The following is a 15,553-nucleotide window of genomic DNA, read 5'->3' on the forward strand; positions in this document are numbered from 1 at the left end:
GGCGCAGAGCAGGAGGCTGCGGGCCCGGGTGAGCGCCGGCGGGCAGCCCCGGCCCGGCTCCTCCCCCGACTGTCCCTGCGCTCCTCGGGCCAGGCATTCGGGTGGCGTCTGGGCACCCCGAGTCCCCGCGCAAAGGCGCGCAGAGCGGCGACCCCGGCCCCGCCCCGCGCCGCGGCCCCGCCCCCCGGCCGCTCCGCCCTCCGCGCGGCCTGAGGCTCGGGGGGCCCCCGGGGCGGCCCGCGGGCGCAGCGCCCAGGAGCGCAGGGAATAACTCGGACACCAGCCTGGGGCCCCGGGAAAGTTCGGGACCCGAGAGCCGCAGCTCCCGGCGACGGGACCCATGGAGGCGCGCGGGGAGCTGGGCCCGGGCCGCGAGTCGGCGGGCGGAGACCTGCTGCTGGCGCTGCTGGCGCGGAGGGAGGACCTACGCCGAGGTGGGTGCCGGGGCTCGAGTGCCTGCACCGGGGACGCCGGGCCCGGGAGACCCGGAGGTCCTCGCTCCTTCCCGGGCTTGGCCTCGGCGGTGGTGGGAGACGGGAGACCCCGACGGGCGTGGCTGCAAGGGCCCCCGTACATCCCCACCTGGGCGCAGGAGCAGCGAGTCCGCCGCGGGGCCCCCGAAGCGGTGCTGTCAGCCGTGTGCTCGCTGCGCCGCGCTGCTCAAGCGAAGAGTCCTTGGGGTCCCAGGACAGACTTAGGAAGCCCACTCCCTTATCAGGAGAGTATGTGAAGAGCAACCATGTGGCCCAGTGACCACAGGGCAAGAGGACCCTTGAGAGGGCGGGCCCCACCAGACCCTCCGCACTTTCCAGGGGAAGAGAGGGAGATGCAGGGGCCAGAGTGTAGCTGGGGCCCGACACAGATGTCCCAGGTCAAGGTCCCCTTGTCTGCACCCACACGCACCTGCTCACCAGCTCCCAGGCTGGTCCTCTGGACTCTTCTACAGAAAGACCCCAGCTCCCTAGCTGCACCAGTCCTGCTCCCGCCCCCCTGCGCTCTGGCTCCCAGAGAAGGGCGGTGGGCAGTCGTTCTTGGAGCTGTGCCGCCCCGCGGGACCACAGGATGGAGACCGAGGCGGGCCTGGCTGGGTGGGGAGTGACAGGGTCGGAGCAGGTGGGAAAGAGGTTACATCCAGGCTGTGGGGTCTCATCTGTCCCCCTACTTATTTATTTATTTATTTTTCCGACGGTTCCTGGGAGGGGTTGGCCGCAGGGGCTGGGAGGAAGGGGTGGGAGGGTGGAGGGAGAGGGAGGGAAGGGAGGCGGGCTCGGAACGGGATCGCTGAGGAGAGCTGGCCCAGAGCAGGCAGGCAGGCGCGAGGCTCCGCTGGGCCGGGCCGCTGCTGAGGGGAGGACACCCGCCGAGGCTGGAGTCACCATGCAGCGTAAGGCCCGGGTCTGGGGCGCCACTGGGAGCGCGAAGGGGAGGAGCGCGGCGGGAATGGCTTTTGCAGGACGCGGGGGCCGGGGCAGCTGGGCCGGGCGCTGTCCGGGCCGCGGTGCTGAATGCCCCACCTGTCCAGCCTCCTGCTGTAGGCTGGCTGCGCTGGTCGGCCCGCCGTCACCACCCGCGAAGGGGGCCCCGGACGCCCGGTGCAGCCCCCGAGCTCCCCTGCGCCTGGGGCTGCCGTTTGGCCCGATGCGGGTCGGCGTCCTTCTCGAGTTTCCTGCCACCGCGGGAGGGATGTTGATCAGGGTTCTTGCAGCCTGAGACCCAGGGAAGCCCTTCTCTGGTCCTCCCACCCACTGCGGGGGGGCCCCCCCCCCGGAGCCAGAGGGGTCCGCAACGAGGAGGAAGGAGAGCTCGGCCAGGTGGGTGCAATGTTCACACAGGTTCCAGCCCCTGCTGCTGGCTCTCTCCTCTCCGGAAGACCTTTTCTGAGTCAACAGGGCGACTCACCCCGTGAGCACCCTGCAAAGCCCCACATGGGCCAGTGGCTCACGCAGGTCACCCCCGAGTTTCTCCCTGACCTAGTTCCCCAGAGGCCTGCAGTCCCGCAGTGGCAGAGCCAGGTGTCGGAGTAACTCTTGTCAGACACCGACATTTGAGTGTGATGACAGCAATCCAGCTTTCCAGTCCATACACAAGTACCCTCGAGGGCTCCCAGAGATGAGGAGGACACCAGTTTTTACCCTGGTGCCTGCGGACAGGGCCATAGGGCTGGGCGGCCACACTTCAACCAGGGATCTCCAAGGAGCAAGGACACTGGATTGTGCAAAATAACGATGGGGTTTGGGTGGGTCTTGCCTCTTGCCTCAGGTGCTGGTGGGGAGCCCCTGGGGTTTTCATTTTAGCTCAACATGCACCCCTCATGCTCACTGGGAGCATTTTGCAGTTGATGGTATCTGGCTGAATGGTCGGGGCCCCTTCCTGCTCAAGGGCACACTTGTAAACCTATTTCGGTTTTCCCAAATTTTAACCATGGGCCAGGCTAATGTCATGCACTCCCCGCACCTGGGGAGCCAAGCACCACCCACACCAGGTGGGGAGGAGGGTGTGCAGGGAAGGAGATCTCCCTTGGCAACATTGGGCCCCCAGGGGGGGGGCTGGAGCTGGAAGGTGACTCGAGTGCTCCAGCTCTGAGCCCGTGACCTGGGTGGCTCCTCGGCCTGCAGAGATCCCGCTGTGCGCCGGCTGCGACCAGCACATCCTGGACCGCTTCATCCTCAAGGCACTGGACCGCCACTGGCACAGCAAGTGCCTCAAGTGCACGGACTGCCACACGCCCCTGGCCGAGCGTTGCTTCAGCCGCGGGGAGAGCGTCTACTGCAAGGACGACTTTTTCAAGTGAGCGTGGCCGTGGGCACGCCGGGGAGGGCAGGGGCGCAGTCTGCTTCCGCACAGCGGGCCCTCCTGTCACCCAGGCAGGGGCAGGGGGAAGCGCCACGGGCGGCCAGGCCTGGCTGGTGCGCTGCTAAATTCTAAGTAATTACTTTTTAAATCACGGTAATAGTCATTCAAAAAGATAAGCCCAAGTTTGCAGAACTTGATCGGATTGACTCCTTCCTAATTTTGGTCTTGTTTTTGTCGTTAATGCTGGGGAGGAGGTGCTTCCCAGGCACAGGCTTCTGGGGTCTAAGGGACCTGGCCCACGGATCCAGCTTCCTGACCCCGCAGCCAGGTCAGGGCGGCTGGGCTCCTCCCCGAGGGCCTCTGGGTCCCTTCTCTGTATCCTGGGCGGCTCTGCCGGCGCTGCCTGCCGCGGGGAGACTCCCTCCTGAACCGCCCTGCGCGGCCCCGCTCAGCGCTCTGCGACCCGCTCCGGGCGAAGGAGCCGCCACTTCCGCGCTGAGCCGCGCCCTGTGCGTCCCGCAGGCGATTCGGGACCAAGTGCGCCGCGTGCCAGCTGGGCATCCCGCCCACGCAGGTGGTGCGCCGCGCCCAGGACTTCGTGTACCACCTGCACTGCTTCGCCTGCGTCGTGTGCAAGCGGCAGCTGGCCACAGGCGACGAGTTCTACCTCATGGAAGACAGCCGGCTCGTGTGCAAGGCGGATTACGAGACGGCCAAGCAGCGCGGTCAGTGGGAGGGTCCACCCCACCTCCTTTCCCCGCCGGCAAAATGCGGCTGGGGTCCCCCCGGTAGGGGCGCGGGGGATCCTCACGCCCAGCGCCTGCCGGAGCGCGCTCGCTCCGGGGAGAGAACTTGGGCGCTCTCCTTCCAGGCCGGGGTGGAGGCCGGCGGGAGCAGGGGGAGGCGGAGGGAGCAGGGGCACGGGCAGGGGGCCCGGGCGGCTCCGCTCTGGGGAAGCCTGGCTTCCGGGCCCCAGCGGCCTCCCCACTCGGGGGCACCGCCGGGAGCTTGGTCTCAACTGCGTAGATTATCACCCCTGGTCTGAATTATCGCCCCGAACCGTTGACCGTGAAGATCGGCCCTACCCGCAGAACAAAGGGGAACCCGGGCGGGGGCGGGGGCGGGGGCGGGGGCGGGGGGCGGAGGCGGGAGGGGGCCGCCGCCAGGAGCCCCTCCGCCCAGGCCCAGACGCGCTCCACCCCCCGGGTCCTGCGGTGTCCCCGCGGCCGGCCGGGGCGCGGCCTCACCCTACCCCTCGCGGCGCAGAGGCGGAGGCCACGGCCAAGAGGCCGCGCACGACCATCACGGCCAAGCAGCTGGAGACCTTGAAGAGCGCCTACAACACGTCGCCCAAGCCGGCGCGCCACGTGCGCGAGCAGCTGTCGTCGGAGACGGGCCTGGACATGCGGGTCGTGCAGGTCAGCGCCCCGCGGCCCCCCCGCGCCCCGCGCCCCCCGCGCCCCGCGCCCCCCGCCGCCCCGCGCCCCCCGCGCCCCCCGCGCCCCGCGCCCCCCGCGCCCCGCGATCCCCGCGCCCCGCGCCCCCCGCGCCCCCCGCGCCCCCCGCGCCCCGCGCCCACCGGCCGCCGCTCACCCTCCCCCCACCCCCGCCCAGGTGTGGTTCCAGAACCGCCGCGCCAAGGAAAAGCGGCTCAAGAAGGATGCGGGCCGGCAGCGCTGGGGCCCGTACTTCCGCAGCATGAAGCGCGCCCGCGGCGGCCCCAAGTCGGACAAGGACAGCGTCCAGGAGGAGGGGCAGGACAGCGACGCCGACGTCTCCTTCACGGGTACGTCGCCACCGGAGTCCCCCGCCCCAGGCAGCGGGTCCGGGCTCCCGCACCCAGCCCCCTACGAGGCCAGAGCCTGGGTGTGAACTTCCCAGTCGGGCGCTGTTAAGCCTCCTTGTTAAGAGTTCCTAGACGCTGGTCCCCTCCGTCCCCAGGCCCTGCGGTGACCCCCTCCCCTGAGGGGGCACAGCCCCCACGACCCACACACCCCCAGCAGGCTTTCTCACAGGGAAGGGTCCACACCATCCCTGTGGCTCCTGGCCCTTGCAATGACTTTTAGGGAAGTGGGCAGCACGGTTTTGGGGTAAGTGATAAAAAGTGCTGGGTGTTTGGAGTTGAGGGGTCCATCCTCCTCTGTGGGATCTCATTCCCCAGTACCAGGGAGGCCTCATACTTACCCCCAATGCCCATCCCCAGACAGTTTGTGCGGAGACTCTGACTGCATTGTGACCTTAGGCTACTCTGCGGCTCAGAGCCTCCAATAAGTTGTGTGCAAAATGGGAATGGTGGCCACCCCTCCCAGGGCAGCTGTGGGGACTGTCCTGCAACCCTGGGCCCAGCTGGCCTAGTCACGACCCTGGTCCCTGGGGGGGATCCCGCCGCCTTTAGAGAGCAGGTGGGATTGAGCCAAACCACTCAGCAAGCACAGGGGCAGAGGGCAGCATGAGTCCTGAGAGCTGAAGAGTCTTAGGCTAGCCCCTCGGGTGGCTGGGGCAGGACACCCCTGAAGGAGGGGCTCTGGGGGCAGGAGGTGGAGGAGGGCGGGCACCCATCCACGCTCTCTGCTTCCATTGCAGATGAGCCGACCATGGCCGACCTGGGCCCTGCCAATGGCCTCTACAGCAGCCTGGGGGAGCCCACCTCAGCCCTGGGCAGGCCTGCGGGAGCCCCAGGCAGCTTCCCACTGGAGCACGGAGGCCTGGCCGGCCCGGAGCAGTACCGTGAGCTGCGCCCCAGCAGCCCCTATGGGGTCCCCCCATCCCCAGCTGCCCTGCAGAGCCTCCCTGGCCCCCAGCCCCTTCTCTCTAGCTTAGTATATCCAGATGCCAGCTTGGGCCTGGTGCCCTCGGGCACCCCAGGTGGGCCCCCACCCATGAGGGTGCTGGCCGGAAACGGACCCAGCTCCGACCTGTCCACAGGGAGCAGTGGGGGCTACCCCGACTTCCCCGCAAGCCCCGCCTCCTGGCTGGATGAGGTTGACCACGGCCAGTTCTGACCGAGGGCCCCCAGGCTCCACTGAGTACCAGAGTACCGGACACAAGGGGTGTGGGCAGCAGTGCCCGGAGCTGCACTCCCCTCTTCACCCGAAGCCCCAACCTGTGTGGGAAGCAGGTGCCACTGGCAGCAGCGGAAACAGGATGAGGACCTCACCGAAGGCTCCTTCCTATGGAGCACCCACCCCGCGCCCTTCCCTCGGGGACGGAGGGACTCCAGCGGTCCCTGGACCAGCCGCTCCTCCTTGGACACAGGGGCCGGGCTGATAGCCGCCCCACAAGTCTTGTTTTGTACAGATTTCTCCCTTGATCGACCACTTAACTGGACGCTTGCTGTTTCTAGACACGAAGTGTCGCCCCCTCCCAGGCTGGGCCTGACCTCCAGCCCAGAGCAGCACAGTCTTCAGGCTGGAAGAGGCTTTACTTTCTAAAATGAAAAAAAAAAAAAAAAAAAGTAGGAACAACGCTTTTATTATCCAAGCTCCATCTGCCTGGTGGTCCCGACATCAGGTCAGGGATGAGCCTCTTCTGTCCAGACAAGAGGCGGCAGAGCGGGACCACGCCAGCATCCTTCTGGTCCCAACCCCCACGCCCCCAGGAGCCTCCTCGCCATCATCCCTGGAACAGTTGGCTCTAGATTTTTCTGTTCTTGACTCCACCACCTGTCGGAGGAGACACCACTGCCTGGGTGCCCTTCGTCTCCACGAGCAACACTTTAGGGCCGTGGGGACTTCCCTCCCCTGCCCACAGCAAGTTCCCCTCTCCTCCCCCATCACGGCCGCACCCCTCCCCCCAGGCCACACCCAGCCCACCGATTTCCATTGCCAAACAGCCTGAGGCCCTGGGCGTTCCGTCTGGGAGCTGGCTCTAACCCTCTAACTGCCTGAGGACTGGACCGCCTCCTCCCCTGGACTATGTGACGCCCCAGCCCCAGACTGGAGGCTGGCCGCCCATGAGGCCCAGTTACCCCCGCAAACCTGCATCCCAAACTACCTGTTGGTTCTGTGGACGTCCCGTGTTTTTTATTTACTCTCTGACCATCGGCTCTTTCCAAGACTTCAATAAATTGGTCAGTTCCAGTCTAGAAGTTCCACGTCTTTAGGGCTGCTGGCGGTGCGCAGGCGTGGGGGGTGAGAGCGCGTTGGGGGTGAGAGCGGTCCCCCAAAAGCGGGGAGGCCATCCTTGCCAGGGATGGCACTTGCTGTGAATTGGGCCCCTAGTCCCTGGATCTTGGCCCACCTTCTGAGCACCAGGAGGAGAGGTGGGTAGGCAAGCTGCCCAGCCACGAGTAGAGGCCTAGCGTCCTGACACTGCCCCCCTACCTCCGCCGAGGCAGGGGTTGGGGTCGCCAAGGCAGGTGCTCACAGAGAGGGGCAAGGGGGTGCCAGAGTCAGCCCATCAGGAGATTCACGACCCAGGGTCTCCAGGGCTCTCACTAATTTGGATTCCAATCCTAGCCATCTGGTAATTTGCTGTGTGACCCTGGGCAAGTGAGCTGCCCCCTCTGAGCCCTGGGGAGACAGTGGTGGCAGCTCCTCCGAGGGGAGATGGAAGAGTCTGTGAGCTTGGGGCCTCACCTCCACCACCACCCCATCACCACCACCACCCCTAGCAGTGAGTGCTCACTGGAGGGCAGGACCTGGCCTGTGGGCCAGGACACAAGTTGGGGCACTGAGGCAGGTGGGAGAATGAGCCTCCAGTGCAGGGGAGGAGGGATGGACCCTGGGAGGGAGGGGGGCACTCCCTAGGAGCTGCCTGGGAGGACAGTCCCACCTGCAGCCCCAGGGTCATACACCCCAACATCCAAGAGGCACTCAGGGCAGCCCCGGGTCAGGGAGTTGGGAGGCACCAGGAGAAGCCTCGGGGCTGGGAGAGGGCACCCCCCCCCCAGGTCACGCCATTTGGGGGAGCAAGCAGGAAAGAGCCAGTCCTGGAGCAGGAGGAGGAGGCAACCGCCCAGAAGACGGTGCCTGCTGTGAGCGGAAACTCTGGGCCAAAAAGTGTGGGTGGTCCCAGGTTGGCCTAGGGGATGGTGCTCTAAGGTCAAGGCCAGGGGCGGGGGCAGCCTGCGGCTGATGGGGCGCAGTCCTGGGGCAGCCGACATCGTGCTTCCTCCCAGGGGGATTGGAAGCCCCCAGAAAAGAAAGCAGCCTTGCCAGAGTCCGGATCGGAGCCCAGGCGGTGTAAGGGGGCGCGGGGCGTTGGGGGCGGGCGTAAATCCTCAGTCTCTCCCTCTCCCGCCTTAGCCACTCCCCCAGGCCGCCCGGGACCTTTTAGGCACTGACAGGTTAATAAAGTGCTAAGTGTCCCCACGGGGCCCTCCGCCTGTTGGCAGTTGCCTGCGAGCTCGCTCCAGCTGGCGGCGCGTCGATAATCCTGGAGCCAAGTCGTGGCTTCGGGCCGGGGGTGGGCAGCCTGCGAGACCCCTTGGGGCCCAGGCACAGCCCGTGCGGGGGAAGCAGGAGAGCCTGGCTGGCGGGTGCATGGGAGAGGACACACGGAGAGGTTCCCTGGGCCCTTGGCGAATGCCCGTGGCCAGCAGCCCCACAGTTGCCCTGCGGTGCACGCTCGCTCGCGTAGCCTCTTCGGCCTCCGTGTCCCCGTCTGAATGGAGTGCCACCTGGGGCGGAAACCCGGCTCCCATGTCTCAGGGCTACAAAAAAGCCCGCCGCCCGGTGCATGAGGGGACCCCGGGGCCCTCGCTGGGATGGGCACAGCAGTAGGGAGGGGTGTGGAGGGCCCCAGAGCCCTGACTCGCACCACCAGTGGGCAGCAGGGTGGCTACCAGGCTGGGGACACTTGGGTTGGGACATCCTATTCAGGACTGGGGCCCACTGGGCTTGCTAACCTTTTTGTGGGGGAGGGGAGGGCTTGTTAACCTTTGAATCCAACAATGTATTACATTATCAAACGTAAATACCTTTAAAAAAAAGTAAATACGTGAATAATATAAATAATATCGAAAGATATATAAAGGGTCTTCTCGCCTTTTAAATATAAATTTCACACAAGAAGCAAAAGTTCAAAGAATGCTCCCAAATCAGGAACATGTCTCTCCCAGAGATGAGGGGACACACCGGCTCCCCCTCCTGCTCATCTTCCTCCCCACCGCCCCCCAGGCCAGCTTGTCTTGGGGGACTGGTCCCCCAAAAGTGGACAGGAGGGGGCGGGGGGCGCACCCTGAGGGCTGCCTGGTTGAGTGGAAAGACTATAAATCAATGGGTTTTCAAAGGGATCAGTCTGGAGCGCTAAATCCCAGAGGCTGTAATGATCAATTCTTTAAGCCCATAATTGTTCAAATTACTCTGAGCAACATAAAACATTAATTTTAAGAAATTTAATAGAAAAAAGCTCTTTAAATCCACAACGAGATAAATGACACCGGGCGCTGCGACCTTTTTCCATACCTTGGTGACATTGAATAATCTGAAAGTTATTTACATTTTCATTCTTTGTGGAAAATGTTGACAAGCTTTTGGCCGTGGGCAAGGTGCGCGGCACTGCGGAGCGCCCCCTCCCTCTAATTAATGGGGGAGCCATGGCTTCGTAAAGCAGGGTTTTCATCAGTCTGCCTGGGTGACCTGCGGTGGCGGCTCCCACCCCTCCCGGAGCTGATGCAACAAGGCTCATTTTTTACCATAAAAAGATTCCATCCTGACCAGCGGAGCCCCCTGTTGGCATTCGAACCCGACGGGAGACTAAGGAGCTGCGATCACCGGACGTCACATGGATGGGGTGCCCGACCAGACAGGAGAAGTGCCCCGTTCTGCAGACCCCGGATGGAGGGGTGCGCGCATATGTGAGCGCGTGCAGACTGGGCGTGCAGGTTGCCCCAGAGAGGAGGGCATAGCCCTCCAGTTCCCCTGGAGGCCAACCAGACCAGGTGCGGTTGGCCAACCAGGTCGCCACAGCCAGGTTGCTGGATGTGACAATGGGGTGGCCTGGGGGGCTGATAGCCACCTGGGGGGCTGATAGCCACCTGCGGAGCTGGGGCTCCGCCAGGTGTGGGAAGACAGCCCCCGGTGCCTGGGCTCCTGCGCGTCCCTCATACCAGTTCTCAGAGAGGAGAGCCAGGCACCTGAAGCTCAGGGTCGCGGCCAATTGGCTCACGCGTGTGCCGGGCGCTGAAGCTGTGTGACCTTGGGTGGTGACTCACCCTTTCTGAGCCTTCACAGAGCCGCATACGACCTCCCTTCCTGGGTCGCTGTGGGGGGGGTGGGGGCAGGGATAAGGGGCTGGACAGAGCTGGGGACAGCAAGGAAACCACCTCCCTCAGGTTTGGAGGCCAATCCCCACAGACTCTGCCCATGTGCCTTCCTCCCTGACTTGTAGGTCGTTGCTGAGAGGGGAGCAGGGCTTGTGTGCACTGGTTCTGGGGGCTCTGGTGTCATCCCCACTTCTGAACAGAGCACCCAGGTCTAGATGTCATCTGAGCCAGGTGTGGGGTGGGGGCCCAGACGGGGTGGCAGGCTCATGTCCACCTGCCCCCCTCCAGCCAGTGTCTGCCCCTCGGGGGCGGAGGCAGAGGCAGTGAGGGAACCTGCTGGGGGAGACATGAGCTCAAGGTGATTTGTCTGGGAAGACCCAACCTGGAGCAGTCTCCCGTCCCTAAGGGGTCCCCCATCCCAGAGGATCCTCCCTTCCTGAGGGGTCCCCCATCCCAGAGGGGTCCCCAGACCCCGAGGGCTCCTCCATTGTTGGGGTCCCCTACCCCAGAGGAGCCTTCCATCCCAGAGGGATCTCTCATCCCAGGAGTTCCCACAAACCTGAGGGGCCCCCCATCCTTGAAGGTGTCCCATCCCCAAGGCTGAGGGCAGCCATCATTCTGTCCCCCATATCCCTGGCTTGTTGGCTGTGGGCCAAGAAGTGACTCAGCGCCTCTGCACACCATCCCCCTCCTCCGGGACAGGATGATTTGGTCAACAGTCAAGGAAGAGATGCACCACTGGTATCCAGGGAAATCGAGTCAGAACCACGTAAGATGCCACCTCACGCCCATCGGATGGTGACAAAACAAGAAGAGGACATGGAGAAACTGAGGCCCCCACTCCGCTGCTGGGGATATAAGATGCTGCTGCCGTGGGCAACAGCCTGGAGGCTCCTGCCCCCGAGAGCGGTACCATGTGAGTGAGTACGTCAGGCGTGAACACGGGGACCCAAAAGGAACCCGGACACAGATGCTCACGGTGGCACAGGAGCCAAACAGAGCAAACACCCAGACATCCATCAGTGAGAGATGGATAAAGAGATGGATAGAGGGCCGTCAGGACCACAGGATAGCACACAGCCACAAACCGGGCGATGCACCAACATGCGCCACGGCCGGATGAGCCTGGAACCGTTGTGCTGGCTGAACAGCACCAGACACAGGCCGCGTGTTAATACGGTCCTCTGGGTAGAAAATGTCCAGAGCAGGAAAATTCAGAAACGGAAGATTTGTGGTCCTGGGGATGGGAGTGTAGCAGGTGACCGCTAAGGGGTCTGGGATCCCGGAGAGGTGCTGGGAACCTCCAGAGCTGGGGTGCATGACTGTTCACATGGCGTCTTTGTCACCTTGGGCAGGCAGCAGGAGAAATCCTGCAATAACTGTGGGAGGACCCCCAGCGCTGGGTCACAGACCCTGGCGTTGGCATCCTCCTTCCATGTGCAGCCCTCTCTTGACAAGGCCCCGGAAACTGGCCCACCCAGGGGACCCCAGCCCCGCTGGCCCCCCACACAGCAGAGCATGCAGAGGATCCACGGTGCTGCCAGCACCCTACAGGGAGCACCTGCGCATCGGTGCTAAGCACCCCAGGGCCCAGCCCACAAGGCATCGCCCGAGCCCCCAGGGCACCAGGGCAGCAGGAGAAGGACCTTAGAGGGACCCTCCCCAGCTGAGCACAGCTGGCCAGGAACCCACCACCCCGTCCCAGGAAAGGGCTTGGGTCCAGGGAGGTTTGACTCAGGGCCTGAGCAGGGAAACACATTTCTAGCCCCAGACCCACTGCTCCCGGACTGGCAGTCGTCCACAAAGTGGCTCCGTCCTGCCTCCCCCTGCCTAAAGCTCCATGAGACCCCTGACCATTGTCACTGAGACCAGCCCACCCTGACCACCAGCTTTGTTTGAACTCCAGAAAGGGCAGAGGTCGAGACCTGTGATGTTCCAGGGTGACAGGGCAACAGGCACCCTCTCCAAGGGCCCCCACCCTCACTTTCATTCTGTGCTGGGAGAACAATGGGCGTAGGAGGCGGGGCAGGCAGGTCTGAGCTCCAGAGAGGATCCCCTGGCTTCCTTGGAGGACAGGAGGCAGGGTGGGTGGGCCAGCCGCCACCAGCTCCGAGCTGCAGGGGCCTGGCCCCCACACCAATGGTGTCTGTGTTGGCAGGGCAGAAAGGGACCGGGACCTCTGAGCCCACCACGCGCTGGCATCTTCTAGAGACCTGAGGCCTGTGTGTGACTCCTCAGGATGGGGCAGCCGTGTGGACCCAGGGGCCCCCTGGGGGTGGGTTTTGGTGAGGACACCCCTGACTGTTTCCCCTGGGGGTGGGTTTTGGTGAGGACACCCCTGACTGTTTCCCCAGGGCAATGGCCCCATAGCAGGGCCCGTCCTGGGGGCTGCCTTAGGGGCCTGGTGCTGTGTGCAAAACTCCTAGTCTTCCAGAAGATTCCTCCTCAGCCACCTCCACAGCGAACCCTCTGCAGTAGTCAACTACCCCACCCCCCCAGGCCTTTCCTTGGGGAGGAGGCGGCTCCTCTCTCTCTCTGACAAATGTTTCTTCCAGAGCTCCCGCTAATCTTTAGAATGACAAGGTTTAAAATTTAATTAGCAAGTTCCTCTTATGCAAACTCTCCTCATTAAACTAAGTGTCCTATTAGTTAAAATGAAGCCTGGAGGGGGCCGGATAGAGATCTATGGCTGACTGGGCAGCCATCAGCAAGGGAGTCTGGTGCGAGCCGGTGCGAGCCCTGAGCCCGGAGCCCCGAGCCCCGAGCCCCTGCACCGCCAGTCGCAGGTGGGTGGCTCCTCTCCCAGCCCTTCGGGTGGCATCAGGTGGTGGGGCCCAGAGGGAGGGGCCAGGGCAGGTGTGGGGGGTGGCCTCCATCACTGCGGGGCCACTGCCTCCCTGTCCCATCCCTAGGCCTGGGGCCCACCTGGCCACTCTCAGCTGGAGGAAGTACTGTGTGTGGCTCCTCTTTGTTAGAAAAGTGGTAGATCCTCCTCGTAGAAAATTTTGGAAAACATACAGGAGTGTCCCGCACGCCGGACATTCTAACCAAGAAGCCCGCATGGTGCTGCCCATGCACCTGTACATACACCTGCACGTATACCTGCACGTGCTGGCATGTGCACACTCAGCGTGTGCATGTGTCCAAGTTCCGTAAGTGGCAGTGTCCTCACTTTGTGTCGCTCCATGCCCATTTCCAGGGCGACCGAATGTACCTCAAGGCAAGTTCTGCTGCTGCTGGTGCAAGTTACCTGCCCTCTTGCTGGTGGGTGTCTGCTGTGCTCCTGGGGACCTCAGCTCTGGGAACCGTGAACCCAGTCCAGCCAGGGCAGGAGGACAGCCCGCTGGCTCACGGGGCTCTGTTGGCACCACCTGCCCCCCCCCCAGAGTCTAGAGGGGTCAGACGGGGACCCACCTGGTCCTGGGGAAGGGTCAACATCTTTCCTCTTCAGGGGCATCTCCCTGACCAAAGGGAACGACCCCGGTGTTGCCTCTTTCTTCCTTTCTAGAATGTTCCACACCAAGGCCACTCCCCATCCCCTGTCTCTGATGCAGCTCCACCACAGTTTTGGGGAGCCCATGTTCCCCTCCATGGCTCCCACCCAAGTCCTGTCTCTCTCTCCCTTCCCCTAGGGTTCCTGGCTTGAGGATGTGGAGTTTCTCAAACTATAGCCAAGGGGCCACTGCTCTCCCGGGGGCTCCACACACATGTCTCTGAAGGTGTGTGTTCCCTGTGGCCCAGCCTGGGTGTGGGGGAAGGAGGGGGCCCTGAGGCCATGGAGGAGGGAGGGTCTGCATCTGGGGTGGCCCCGCTGGAGGAGGGGTGGAGATCAGGAGGCACTTCCTAGCCCCTAGAGGAGCTGAGACATGAGTCCACCCTTGCTCATAGCCGTGCCCACTCTCCCTCTGTCCTCCCACCCACCCCAGGTTTCGGGGCCCTGTGCTGGCGTCCCTGCCCCTGCCACGTGTCCTCAGGCCAGGACTGCCTTCTCCTAGGGCTGGCGGTCCCTACCCCCCCCCCCCCCAGGCCTGGAATGTAGGCCTGTCTCAGCCCCTCAGCCCCATGAGCTGGAGGGCACCCGATGGGTATGGGGGCCAACTGGAGAGGGTGGGCCTGGGAAAAAGCCTCTCCAACCTGGCACCCATCCCAGTGATTTGCATCCCCCTCCCCTACATCTGGCCATCCTTCCAGTCCATCTGGCCCTTTGTGTGGGGGGCCACAGGCGGGTGGGCAGGCCTCCACGGGGGTCCAGGAGGGCCGCAGCCTGCCTCCCCCAGGGGCCTGGCTGGCCCGCCTCCTGTCACTGTCCTTTAGCAAACCCTCTGAGGATTTCTCAATGGAGCTATCTCCTGACTTCCCAGGGGCTCAGGGGCTCAGGGGCCCAGGGTCAAGGAGGGCTGAAGGGGGGATGGGGAGCCCACACCCAGACCGTCCCTCAGTGACTTTGGCATTGGCGAAGCCCCCTGCCTGGGGTATTTTGCAAAAGGAGCCCCAAACAACTTGTTCGGTTAGCAGTGGGCACAGGTAACCCGGGGGAGTGCAGAGTCATGTGTGGGATTTCGGGAGGCTGCGTATTTATGGTTTCCTGTGTCCAGGTCAAAGTCACTTGGCCCATTGGTTTGTGATTCCAGCTAAAATGTTTAATTAAATTACCAGTCCTGGCTTTTAGGCCGCTCTCTTAGGAACTTCATAAGCCACTGGAACTATGAGAAGCCCAGGCTCCACATTGGTCCGTGTGGCGTGTGTTCCAGATGTGCGTGACCTGGGGCCTTCCCTTGTGTCCAGCAGCTGGAATGGCTCTGAGGTTGAGGCGTGTTTAGGAGAGTTTAAGGCAGTCGTAGAAGTTCTCTGACATTGCTCTGAGTCTGCTAAGCGTCATTGTTGAATCGAATTCGAAACGTAAACTTTAGAACTTAGGAGTTTAAATGAATTTTTGAAAAACCAAAATAATTACACCAAATACTCTTTTTTTTTATGCTAACAAAAGAACAGTCAAGGTCACAGAACGTGGCTATGTAACTACTTAAATCTTTGTTGCCCACCCTGGCAGTGGGCCATTGCATCCTCTGGGTGGACAGACTTCCCCTTCCCTCCCACGTACTCCTAACAGAGACATTCATGTCCTACACCCCGGCTTCCATGAATGGGACCTTCTGCTGAAAAGGTTGTGTCCGGATGTAATTGAGTGGGGATGAGGTCCTACTTGGTCGGGGTGGGTCCTAACCCAGGGACAGGTGTCCCAAGAAGGGACAGGTCAGAGACATAGCAGGGAACATGGCCGTATTGGAACAGATGTAGGGGTGGGTGGTGCTGGGACAAGCTGGGGGGGTGCACCAGAGGCAGCAGGGGGCCCTGGAGCCAGCCTGCCCAAACCTTGATTTTGGACAGTGACCTCCACATGGGGGAGAGAATATGGGAGAGAATACAGTTTTTTTTAATTTTTTTTTAATTTTTATTTATTTATGATAGTCACACACACACACACAGAGAGAGGCAGAGACATAGGCAGAGGGAGAAGCAGGCTCCATGCACTGGGAGCCCGACGTGGGATTC

At 63.0% G+C, this 15,553-nt stretch overlaps 1 protein-coding gene across 4 annotated transcripts; it reads left to right on the plus strand.

Annotated features, from left to right (window-relative positions):
- Window positions 1–219: 219 nt before the first annotated feature.
- LHX3 (LIM homeobox 3) lies at window positions 220–6,872 on the plus strand. Of its 4 annotated transcripts, XM_072748144.1 has the most exons (7): window positions 242–434; window positions 2,616–2,787; window positions 3,316–3,518; window positions 4,060–4,211; window positions 4,408–4,579; window positions 5,377–5,520; window positions 5,719–6,872. In XM_072748144.1, the coding sequence occupies exons 1-7, from the start codon at window positions 341–343 to the stop codon at window positions 5,793–5,795; spliced, it is 1,014 nt and encodes a 337-aa protein (XP_072604245.1). In that variant the 5' UTR covers window positions 242–340; the 3' UTR covers window positions 5,796–6,872. The 4 variants fall into 4 exon arrangements, with proteins under 4 accessions (XP_072604244.1, XP_072604245.1, XP_072604243.1 ...); XM_072748143.1 differs by having other exon boundaries at window positions 220–434; window positions 5,377–6,872; XM_072748142.1 differs by lacking the exon at window positions 242–434 and adding an exon at window positions 1,289–1,384 and having other exon boundaries at window positions 5,377–6,872.
- Window positions 6,873–15,553: the final 8,681 nt, after the last annotated feature.

The sequence above is a fragment of the Vulpes vulpes genome, chromosome 2 (assembly GCF_048418805.1).
Source record: "Vulpes vulpes isolate BD-2025 chromosome 2, VulVul3, whole genome shotgun sequence".
Classification (NCBI taxonomy): Eukaryota; Metazoa; Chordata; class Mammalia; order Carnivora; family Canidae; genus Vulpes; species Vulpes vulpes.